The sequence below is a fragment of the Engystomops pustulosus genome, chromosome 4 (assembly GCF_040894005.1).
Source record: "Engystomops pustulosus chromosome 4, aEngPut4.maternal, whole genome shotgun sequence".
NCBI classification, from domain to species: Eukaryota; Metazoa; Chordata; class Amphibia; order Anura; family Leptodactylidae; genus Engystomops; species Engystomops pustulosus.
Window position 1 is genome coordinate 170,637,407 of NC_092414.1, and position 12,185 is coordinate 170,649,591.

The 12,185-nt window shown below is 40.6% G+C and overlaps 1 protein-coding gene across 1 annotated transcript in view; it reads left to right on the forward strand.

The window, feature by feature from the left end:
• Positions 1-12,185, forward strand: part of SLCO3A1 (solute carrier organic anion transporter family member 3A1) — a 235,173-nt gene that overhangs the window by 126,753 nt on the left and 96,235 nt on the right. The window contains exons 3-4 of the mRNA XM_072148553.1: positions 5,804-5,902; positions 7,660-7,923. Coding sequence (XP_072004654.1) covers positions 5,804-5,902; positions 7,660-7,923 — 363 coding nt within the window. The remainder of the gene's footprint in view (positions 1-5,803; positions 5,903-7,659; positions 7,924-12,185) is intronic.

The window sequence follows — 12,185 nt, forward strand, 5'->3', positions numbered from 1 at the left end:
CACGACAGCCATGTGGATGGGGCCTAAATGTGATGAAGTGTGAGACCTCTCTCATTAAATAGGTACTTTCGGTCACCTGAAAGAAGGCTAAGCTGCAGTAACTTGGTTCTGCCACTGTTCTATTAAGTGTGTATTAATAGCTAACAGCGGCTGATAGTTGGGAATGTAAGGTGTCAGACCCCAGTAAATCTACTATAAATGGCCTATCTTATGGATAGGTTATCATTATCTTTAGCCTGGAAAAACTCTTTAAAGTTGGAGGCAGGTAAGTGCATTACTATGAACTGTAGTTGCTCCTGAAAAGAATTGAAACATTTCGTTTTAAAGGGGTTGGTCACTTTACCTCCTGTTGTATATATACATATAAATATACATCTGTTAAAAGTTCTGAATCATGGCAATGCACGGTACAGCCCCTGGTTCGGAAATGTCTTTTACCTCATGAGCTGGATCACAGGACCCTCCATCTTCATTGTATGGACAAGAATGACGGCTGATGAGGTCAAAGACATTTCTGGACCAGGGGCTTTACTTTACATTTCAAAAGTGGAATGTAATACAGAGGAATTACTTGTGCTGGTACTTTATCTCACAGTAAATCCCTATAGTCAACATCATACAAAGCGGCAGAAGTCAGCACAATGGCTGTCAATGCTGTGTTACGTATAGCTTTCATTTACACTGTATTGTTTCCTTTGGCTCTTCCCTTATTATGTATATAGTCATCCCCTGTACCGGTATTGCCACTATTAAATGCCCGATGCGTAATAAAATTAGTGATATTGCATGTCATGCCTCATCCTCATGGCTCACAGACAAATTTGTCGCCATTACCGACCTCTCCAGATGAAGGAGGCTCCAGGCACATGCACTGTTGACACAGCCATTTCCAGCTATGAATATGTATGAATGTAAATCAAAAGAGCTTCATTTTTATGATATTCTAATGATGCTGAAGTAGAGACGGGACTCACAAAGGCGCTTGCATATTAAGCAGGGCATCTGATGATTTTACTAATGAACATTTCACTTACATTGTACGCGGGCAACTTGGATATGATTCAGGGTCCAAATTTCATTACATGGCTGCTTTTAATGCAATGTCTTTTACTTTCTGGAATAAGAGATTTTGACAACAGTTGTTCCATGTGTCTATCTCTGATCATTCTTTTCTTTTTCATGAATTAATCAATTGGAAAATTGTATATATAAAGCTAGCAATACATCAACCTGGAATAATGTAGATCGATAGATAATAGATAGAAGATAGATAATATTCTTGTGATATGGGAGAGCAGATGGAGTAACAGTGTACCATTCCACCATACTCTGGCTACTCTCCATCTGCAGAATAATGAGGTAATGAGGTGTTTTATTGAAGAGGCGGGTGAGGGGGGAGCAGATCTCCTGCTACATTTCACTATGGGACACACAGACAGTATCATTCACCATGTTTTTTGCGCATCAGATTTATAAAAGTGTAGTATAATATAATGTAACACATAGGGGGTCATTTACTAAGGGCCATTTTCGTCGGGCTTCCCGTATTTTTCCGATTTGCGCTGGTTTTTCCTGAATTGCCCCGGGATTTTGGCGCACAAGATCGGATTGTGGCGCATCGGCGCAGGCTTTCACTTGACAGGAATCGGGGGGCGTGGCCATCAGAAAACCCGACAGATTCGGAAAAAACACAGAATTTAAAAAAAAAAATGTGTCACGAACTTGACACGTGCTTACCTGCACCAGGAATAGGATAGTGAACTCCGGTAAAACTCGGCGGACTTTAGCGCAGCAGCGACAACTGGTGGACATCGGGCACACTACCTTAGTGAATCGCCGGAAGACCCGAATCCTCGACGGAGAACGCACCGGTGGATCGCGACAAGACCGGGTAAGTAAATGTGCCCCATAATGTACGAAACTTCATAAACCTGTCTACCATATCCATATTGGTTCATATGTGTCTACCATACCCATATTCCCATGATAAGTAAAGTAACTTGACTAAAGTGGAGAATCAAGGTAATTGGAAAAAGGAGAAAACTTGGTGCAAAATGGCAGGCGTGAAATTTTAAGACAATTTGAAGACGAAAGTAGCTGCAATGATACCCCTCTATGGCTCTGCTCACATCTTCACCATAGGCTATATTATGTGCCTTGGTTGCTAAGTCTGTCATATATTCGATGGTAAAGAGAGAACCATACACAGTGTTCTCTTATCCCTATCAAAAGTTCACACATCTCAGTAGAAGCCAAAGGACCCGAGTGTAGGTCAGCTGTGTACATGGGTCACCAGTGGTATCTGTCACAACACATAATTTCTGTTTCTAGTACCCTCTAGGACAGTGGTGGCTAACCTATGGCACGGGTGCCAGAGGTGGCACTCAGAGCCCTTTCTGTGGGCACTCAGGCCATCACCAGAGAGGACTCCAGGTATCTTCCTGCAGTCTCAGACAGCCCAAGACTTGCTGTGCACATAGCTAAGTGACAGCGCTACCTGGGACTACAGGAGGAGTGGGAAGGTGTGGAGAGATCTGGATTATCATTGTAGTTCCTGCTCCGGCCCTGACAATTCTTCCTGTTTATGGGACTCTGGAGGAAAGCTACAATGATCATCCAGATTTCTTCTATTTTCTGCTTTATTGGTGTTCCCCAGGGTGCTGATATCAATAAAAAACTGTGACAGAGGAGGGAGTGTAAATCACAAATTAAACTTCTGTGTTGGCACTTTGCGATAAATAAGTGGGTCTTGGTTGTAGTTTGGGCACTCGGTCTCTAAAAGGTTCGCCATCACTGCTCTAGGACCTTACATACATATATATTAGAGGAATGAGGGAATCAGTGCTTGAATGTGCTTATATATAACCCTGTATAAGTTAAAGACATGAGAGACCAGCTTAAAGGTGAGGAAAATTCAGAGTTTTCTTAAGTTGCGTCTATCCACCACCACTTTGTAATTGAAGATTGTACATATCCAAATATGCTTACAAAAGGCATTTCTGCCCTTATAGATATGTAATGGTCCTTTACAAGATGCTTCTTTGGAACATAACGCACTTTAGTAACTTCCATAAATGGTACTCTCGAGTTGACCCTTATTATGGGGATTACAATGTTTCATTATTCAGACACCTTTGAGTGAACATTTTAGAATTGTGTCAAGTAATCTTACGTCTGATTAACACTCTTCTTCATGCTCATTGAAATTAATTCACATCAAATTGGATGTGGCATCAATACATTCTTTTGGTGGATATCAGAATGATGAAAGTCAAGGGATATTAGTAGGTTTAACAATGGTAACATAAAGGTTAATTCTGCAGGACTCCATTTAATGCACCACGTTTCCCCAAATACAGGACAGGGCACATTTACCTACCCCGTCCACTGAGTTCACCGAAAGTGCATTGTTTGACAATAATGCACTGTGTCGCGATTCACTAAGATCATGCACCCGATATCCTGCATGTGTTGTTACCTGTTCTTCCTGGTGCATGTAAGTGCTTGATCTTGCGACACAAGACCCGAGGCTATTTCGCTTTAACCCCTTCATTACAATGTGCTGATAGCACATTGTAATGAATGAAGAGGAAAATCCCCATATACTGCCATACTATAGTATGGCAGTATATGATAGGATCGATCAGACAACCTAGGGTTAAAGTACCCTAGGGAGTCTGAAAAATAGTAAAAATAAAAATAAAAAAAAGTTAAAAAAAAAATAATAATAAAAAAACATAAAATTTCAAATCACCCCCCTTTCCCTAGAACTGACATAAATATAAATAAACTGTAAAAATCATAAACACATTAGGTATCGACGCATCCGAAAATGCCCGATCTATCAAAATATGATAACAGTTTTTCAATTAGTTTAACCCCGTAACGGAAAATAGCGCCCCAAAGTCGAAAATGGCACTTTTTTGCCACTTGAAAAATATAAAAAAATCTATAAAAAGTGATCAAAAGGTCGTACAGTCCTAAAAATGATATCATTGAAAATATTATCAAATTTTGCAAAAATGACACCACCCACAGCTCCATACACCAAAGTATAAAAAAGTTATTAGCGCCAGAAGTTGGCAAAATCAAAAAAATAATTTTTGTACATTAGGTTTTAATTTTTGTAAATGTATGAAAACATTATAAAACCTATACAAATTTGGTATCCCCTTAATCGTACCGACCCAAAGAATAAAGTAGACATGTCATTTGGGGCGCTCAGTTAAAGACGTAATATCCAAGCCCACAAGAAAATGGCGCAAATGCGTTTTTTCACCATTTTCACTGCATTTGGAACTTTCTTCCCGCTTCCGAGTACATGGCATGGAATATTTAATACCATCACTATGAAGTGCAATTTGTTACGCAGAAAACAAGTCATCACACAGCTCTTTACGTGTAAAAATAAAAAAGTTATAGAATTTTGAAGGTGGGGAGTGAAAAATGAAAAAACAGGAAAGGGCCGGGTCCTTAAAGCGGTTATCCGGGTTTAAAAAATTTTTTATGGCCGGGCTGGGGAGGGATAGTTAAACATAATAAACGTGAACTTACCTCCTCCGGCGCCGTCGATGTCCCGCGCCGCGGTCACTTCAATCCGTGCCCCTGTAGACAAACAGGGGCACGGAAGCCGCGCACAGGGAGCTTCCGGTCCGCGTTGTGGACGGCTCCTCCCATCCGTCCCTATCTCTCAGCGTTGTAAGCGCTGGGAGATGGTGCGCATGGGAGCTTCCGGCCGGCCGGAAGCTCCCTGTGCGCCCTTGTACTGAAACCGGCGCACGGAGAAGACGGGCCGCGGCGCGGGACATCGGCAGCACAGGAGGAGGTAAGTACATGTTTATTATGTTTAAATAGCCCTCCCCAGGTTTTAAAAAATTTTTTAAACCTGGATAACCCCTTTAACCGGTTAAATAATTAACGTGTGATCTGTGCCATTATTACTGCCAGTGTGTTGAGCTGAACCAGAAACTAGACTTCTGATATAGTTTGGGTTCGAGTCCAGAGGACCCGAACTGCTATTGTTCTTTACGGACCTGAACTTGGTGGTTCGGGTCTACTCAATAATGGAAACTTTGAATTGACTCCACTAAAACCAAATAAAGTATAATGTTTGTACAGCCAGATACTGCCTAAACACATGGGCATGTATGCCAGTTTTCTCAGGAACTGGCGGAGGCTATAGCACAGATCTACAGGACCTGGCAAAGAATTGCCCGGGAACACAATCAGTTGTCAGAGTTATCAGGGGGCTGAAACCTGCCCACAGAGTTATTCCAATCACCATGATTTGTTTTATTTGACATCATCAGTTCAATATCTAGACATATCCTCTATGGAAATCAACCGTATAATGTACTTATGTAATAAGAAAATCTTGTATTGCCAATTTTCATTGAGTACAGAAGGTGGCAGCAAAGCTCTCAAGAAGAACACCTCGCTGCAAAATGTCTTACCGTTCTCTCTTCGTGGTATCTTTATACACAGTCCTATTCCTAAGAATACAGAACTTAATCTCATATCACTAAATGATGTGTTTATCTTGCAGAATGCGAAATGATTCCATATTAAATATAGAATGGCAATAAGTATCTTTTTTCCAGGACTACAATATTTTCATTTTAGGTAAAATCTATTTGAAAAGCGTTATTGTCTTAACAATAATGAAGCATTTTGGTTGTTTTCCTTGGTACATCAGAGCTCCGCCATCTCAGCATGTGCACACAGCGGTTTTGTTCTCTGTGGAAGAATTCTGCCTACAATTTATGTTAATTACTAAAAGAAAAATATTTTGCTTGTGTTGCAGGTATCCTGTTCGCCATGCTGGTATTTGGGCCAGCCTGTGGGTTCATCCTGGGGTCCTTCTGTACCAAGATTTATGTTGACGCTCTACTTGCTGACACCAGTAAGTGCATTTAAATGACAAAGAACCAATCATTAACAGGATTTGTAAACTATAATTTATTTGATAAAAAAAAATGTATATCAGAAACATAGATGTTTCAAAGATTGCTGAAGAGTCACCTTTAATTCTAAATTAAAAGTAAGATAGGAAACATATATTTAAAGAAATTCTCCCTCCTTTTCTCCAATAATCACATTCTGACTCCTGCTACATTCAAAGTGAGTAATACAAGCCGTCCCCGGGTTATGTATAAGATTGGTTCTTTAGGTTTGTACTTATGTTGAATTTGTATGTAAGTCGGAACTGTATATTTTATCATTGTATCTCCAGACAAAACAATGTTTTTGGATTTTCAAGTTTTGTGATGTCATGGGAACAAAGATTATCAATAAAGCTTCATTACAGACCGCTTACAGCTGATAAATGCAGCCTGGGACTAAAGTAAAGCATCCAGAGAGCTTCACCAGTGAGCAGAGAGGTCCATCTGTAACTAGGGGGTCATCTGTAAGTCGAGTGTCCTTAACGCAGGGACCACCTATATTTGTAACGTTATTCAACCAAGATCTGAATTGAGCCAATAGAAGGCAAGACACATTCCCCAATAGGTCACAAAGAAGATTAAAAGTCGTGCCAACCCTTTGGTCAATGGTACCTCTGACCCACCGGGGAAAACTTTGAAGTCCTGCCCCCTTGACTGATTTAGCTTCTAGATTTACTACCTATAAGATCATTTGCTCTTGGAACATGCAGAAAATGATGCACATTGAAAAGTTCCGTGAGCAAATTCAGTGGTCCACTAAAATACTCGAGCACACAGCCTCTAGTCTTAAATATTGTGCCAAAATTTCAGCGCAAAACTTTCTTTTCTTAGTTGAATTTAACATGGACTTGATACTAGAAGTTATTTCTTATCACTGTTATTATAGATTATAAGATGAGACATGTCTTGTTTTGATGAAGAGTGGACTCTCAGCGTTATTACTCGTGCTGGGCCCATGTAACCTCATTCCAACAACGGCCAAATATTTTCAATTTTTGTTATGAATCAGAAAGGGGAAATGTAAAATTTATGGATGCAAGTTATTCTGGTTATAGAAAGAAATCATCTGTTGAATATTTCCCTGACATCTTTATGGGATGATATACTGTAGTGGTATTGTAATTTTCAAGAAATATATTGTCCAGAAATATATATTGATGGAAGCTTTGGCTGCAGTTTTGGCTTATGACCACTACATTCAGCATGGAACCGACTGCCTCCAGCTCCATTCTCAGTATTCACAGCTGATGGGTACAAGTGTTGGTTATCCACCCCCATCAGTGAGCTGTTCAATATTTCCCATATACCAAAACAAATTCCTGGAGAGTAATAAAGAAGCAGCTTGATGCAGAGATTTGTGTGCACTTCAGGATGCAGGTTGATCCTTGAAGCACTTATGGAAGAGGGACACTCTAAAATAAAAGGTCTTTCTCCAAACTAATTTTAGCACTTAGATATATACAGTATATAACACTGTAAGAGCTATCTAATTACAAGCCAGACTGAGTATCGCCTTGGATTTTTTTAGGCTAGTCTGTCGATGATGTAGCAGTGCTTTGGGAAGGTGTCCTTGTCCAAGGTGCTGAAACTTACATGCAGGTGCTTTATGGAGCCTACAGTTTCTGCTACATTATAGTACAATACATCATTTTCAGATATATTATGATTTGTTATGGTGCAAGTATATGTACTAATGTAGTGTTATGTTGTGTTTTAGGTAAGCTGGAAATAACACCTGAGGATCCAAGGTGGATTGGTGCATGGTGGGCCGGGTTTCTGCTCTGTGGTGCCTTACTCTTCTTCTCTTCTCTTCTGATGTTCGGATTTCCTCAGTCTCTCTCTATTTGCAAGGATAATTCTGAAGAGAGTGAGCAAACTATGTTGCCTGACCGAGAATATGAGAGACCCAAACCAAGCAACGGCGTCCTAAGGCATTCTTCTGAGTCAGAAGAAGGAATGTCCTGCTTTCAGCAGCTTAGAGGTAACTGCATCTAATCTTTCAAATTATCCATTACAGCACTTTAAGATAATTGTACCGACTCATTCGCAGCATCATAATGGACAAAGCCAGAATCATAATGATTGGAAAGTCAGGTCAAGTATAAAACAGTCTAATAAGCCACAACCCTTCATAAAGCAGCTCCTAAAATGTAGTTTTACATCAGTTTGTCCATCAGTTGTACAAATTTAGGCTACATTCACACAAACGTATGGGGGACGTATATACTTTGTATATACTATACAATGGCCTTGCGGCGGCATATGGGAGCGGTACAGTGCAGCACATGTGCGGCACCGTACCGTTCCGTAGCCCATAGAATGATAGGATATGTCCTACTTTCTACGGAATACCATGGCGTGCGCTGTGTATTCTTATGGAGAGGGACGGGGTGATCAGTGCTCATCCCCTGCTCCTCTCTGCAGCGCCGATGTATGCCTGCCATGTGCATGTAGCCTAATCTCCAGATTTGGTGACGTTTGACTAGTATTTTGACAATACTAATTCTATATAAAGGGGATGCAAAATTTTGGGTAATTTAACTTACAGGATCTTCATCTTCTGGATCACATGGTTGGCATGCAAATGTTAGCCCAACAGTGGGCTTTCTTTTTTTTAAACATTGTAAAACAATGGGGCATTTACTAAGAAAAGTGTCAAATGCACTAAATGCAGTGTAGTGTAGTGTGCAGGGTGCGCCAGATTTCAGATTTCTGGTGCATGTTCTTCATTAATCTGGCACTCACTGCACTGCCCCGACAACTTTTTTTTGGTGCACCTTTAACATAGGACATGCGACACAATTCTGTTGGACTTTACATGTTAAATCTGGCGCACGGTCCGACTGAGCTGCGGAACTCCCCCTAATTTGTGTCGCATGTGTACAGCTGCGCCACAAAATGGTCGCAATTGTGGTGCAGGCTCTTCTTAAATACCTGTGCAAGCAGTTTGCACCTAAAAGAATGTGCAAAGTACATACATTTTTCACTAAAAGAACACATTGAAAGAACACTGAAGAACACATTGCAGATGTTTGCAGATGTTTTCACTGAAAGAATACATTGAAAGAACACAGTGAAAAACACATTGCAGATGTTTCCGTACATCTGCTAACTTATCCGAAGACACGCGTGCAGAACGGTGTTCTTCACAATAGTATGTGAAGAACATTATGTTTGAAGAACACATTGCAGATGTTTCCATGCATCTGCAATGTGTTCTCCACATATATTGGGGGTCATTTATTAAGGGCCCGATTCGCGTTTTCCCGACGTGTTACCCGAATATTTCCGTTTTGCGCCGCTTGTACTTAAATTGCCCCGGGATTTTGGCGCACGCGATCGGATTGTGGCGTATCGGCGCTGGCATGCGCGCGACGGAAATCGGGGGGCGTGGCCGAACGAAAACCCGACGTATTCGGAAAAACCGCCGCATTTAAAAACCGAAAATGTGTCGCATAAGGACCGCTTACCTTCACCTGGTCCAGCTCGGTGCATTCCGGCGCGATGAGTTTACTTTCAGCGCAGCAGCGCCACCTGGTGGACGGCGGAAGAACTACCTTATTAAATCCCGGCCGGACCCGAATCCAGAGCGGAGAAGCCGCCGCTGGAACGCGAATGGACCGGGTAAGTAAATTTGCCCCATTGTGTTTGGCACGCGTGTCTTCGGATAAGTTAGCAGATGTACGGAAACATCTGCAATGTGTTCTTCACTGTGTTCTTCACTTAAATGATCCTGTGTTCACTGTTTTCATTGTATTCTTCACTGTTCTTCACTGTGTTTTCTTAAGTAAATGCTCGATCTCGAGCAGGGGAGATACTCGTCCGAGCAACAAGCCGTTTCGAGTAAGCTTATACTCGAACGAGCATCAAGCTCGGACGAGTATACTCGCTCATCTCTAATACTTACTCATAGATCCAGGCACCGTAACTGTGGTAATATATATTTATATATATTTGTTATCCATTGCCTTCTTCCTTCTAAAATCAACTTTAAGAATTATGCTAATGAGAAAGCAAGACTGTTACATTCTAAAGAAGCACTTTCCCCTCTCTCTTTGAGCACACTGCTGCTAAGATTAAAGGAAGTGCAGGGGGAGGGTGAGACTGAGACATTTGTCTCCAGTATAACAACAGCTGGTGAAACCAGAGCACAGAGGAGCTTCTATAACACGCCCATAGCCCTACAGGCTTATTAGCATAATTTTAAAAGTAGATTTTTGAAAGAAGGAGGCCATGGATAACAAATATTACCATATTCACGTGTCTGGATCTATGAGTTAGTACTCCTGTTTTATAATAATGAATTTTGATGGCAGATTTCCTTTAAGCCCAATCCAGTACAGAAAGTGAATCTTTTCTCTGCAGAACATCTATTCTTGCTCCTTAAAATGATACACAAGTGACATAATTCTGTTAAGTCTGGATGCTATATAAAACACTAATTCTCAGTAATGCAGTTCACAGCAAGCCATGGGGACTGGATTTGGATATGTTTTGTTTTCTTGCAATTCCATGTCAGAATAACATTATTATGTGTAATAATATACTAATATATTAACATCTAGCAGTGGCAGATCCTGCTTCCCTCATTCATGCTTGGAAGGTTTTCACTGTTGGCAACATGTTAATATTGTGAGAGTTCTGAGATGAAAAGAAACGTATCTAACTTGCCAAGCATCCTGATTGCTGAGCCCAATGTATCTGACTACAGGATCTGCACCATATTGATGCATTTAGAGAGATTTATGCATTTTGCAGCAATGTCGATATATGTGCAAAGTACAGAATCCTCTTGCAAGGTTTGTTTGAAGTCTGTTACCATAGCAACACATACATTTGCACTGCAGCTGAAGAGACAAACACAAAAATAGTTTATAAACTTGCTGCATTTTATTTTAAAGGAAACCTACCATTTGATTTCAGCTACACCGATGCAGGATCATATCTTGGTTAATCCCTGAGCTGCTGAAAAAACAATTATAACATTCAGGACCTTGGGAAAGCTGGGTCTGCATGGCTTCCTCGATCAACACTGAGCTTGTAATTACAAATGGAGGTTAGTCAAGCATGACTAATCAGCCTGAGCTGGATCACTCATACACAGCAGCTGGAGGATGGTGCAGCAATTGATTATTCTGTCTGGCAGGGAGAAAAGTGATAGTATCTTCTGCAGAGAAAATCTCACATGCTAGGAGGAGCACAGAATAGAGCGCTGAAGGAGCCATAGAAGGGGAAGTGCTTCATTATCATAATGTTAGATATGTTTTATCAGCAAAACCACTCAGCTCAGGGATTAACCAAGATATGATCCTGCATCAGTGTAGCTACAGCATTCTCAAGGTATGTTTGCTTCATAATGCATCAAATCAAATGGTAGGTTTCCTTTAAGTGAAAACAAGTAAAAAGGTTAAACAGTTGTAAATATCCAAGTGAAAATGGAAGTGATTTGGGGTCGAGGACAGCAATACTAAAACAGGGCAATTCTCAGGAAATCACTGTATCTTTTTGAAAAATTAAACTGATGCCCCAGAGAAATCACAAAGGATCATGGAAGAGCGAAGGAAAACTGGTCTAAGATTCCTGTAAAAGGTCATCCTAGCACGCAGCTTTTTCAATCTTCTATGGAAGATAGATGCAGCACCTTGTATAATGTGCTAAACTTGTCTAATGAGTTAATGGAATAATCATTTGTGAAATAAGTGAAAGTGGCCTAATGCAGGTAAACTATGAGAGTACTATGAAGGTGCGCTAAATTGTGAAAATGCATCTGCTGATTTGATGAACCTCTCATTATTGTGCTATATTATTCCTTTTAAAGAAAAATCCTTCATTATATACAAAAAAATGCTTTTAGCAGATATTGATGGGGAAGATTCATCCTGCAACATATATTCGCTAAAATGTGGAATCCTTTGTATTAAGAATGTAATAAGTGGCAGTAGCACAGTGACCAGCGATGTCACCTTAAAGGGGTTATTTCTAGTAAATGTGCCCCATTGAGTGGAAAATTTTTAATTAAGGGGCGTGGCCCATTTTCGGTCAGACTTTGCACATTCTTTTTAGTGCAAACTGCTTGCACAGGTATTGCACCACATTTGTGGCACATTCTAGTCAGGCCATGCACCAGATTTAACATGCAAAGTCAAACAGAATTGTGTTGTACTGTATGCCCCATGTTAAGGTGCACCAAAAAAAGTGGTGCAATCTGTTGGAGCAGTGCAGGGAGCGCCAGATTAATGAAGA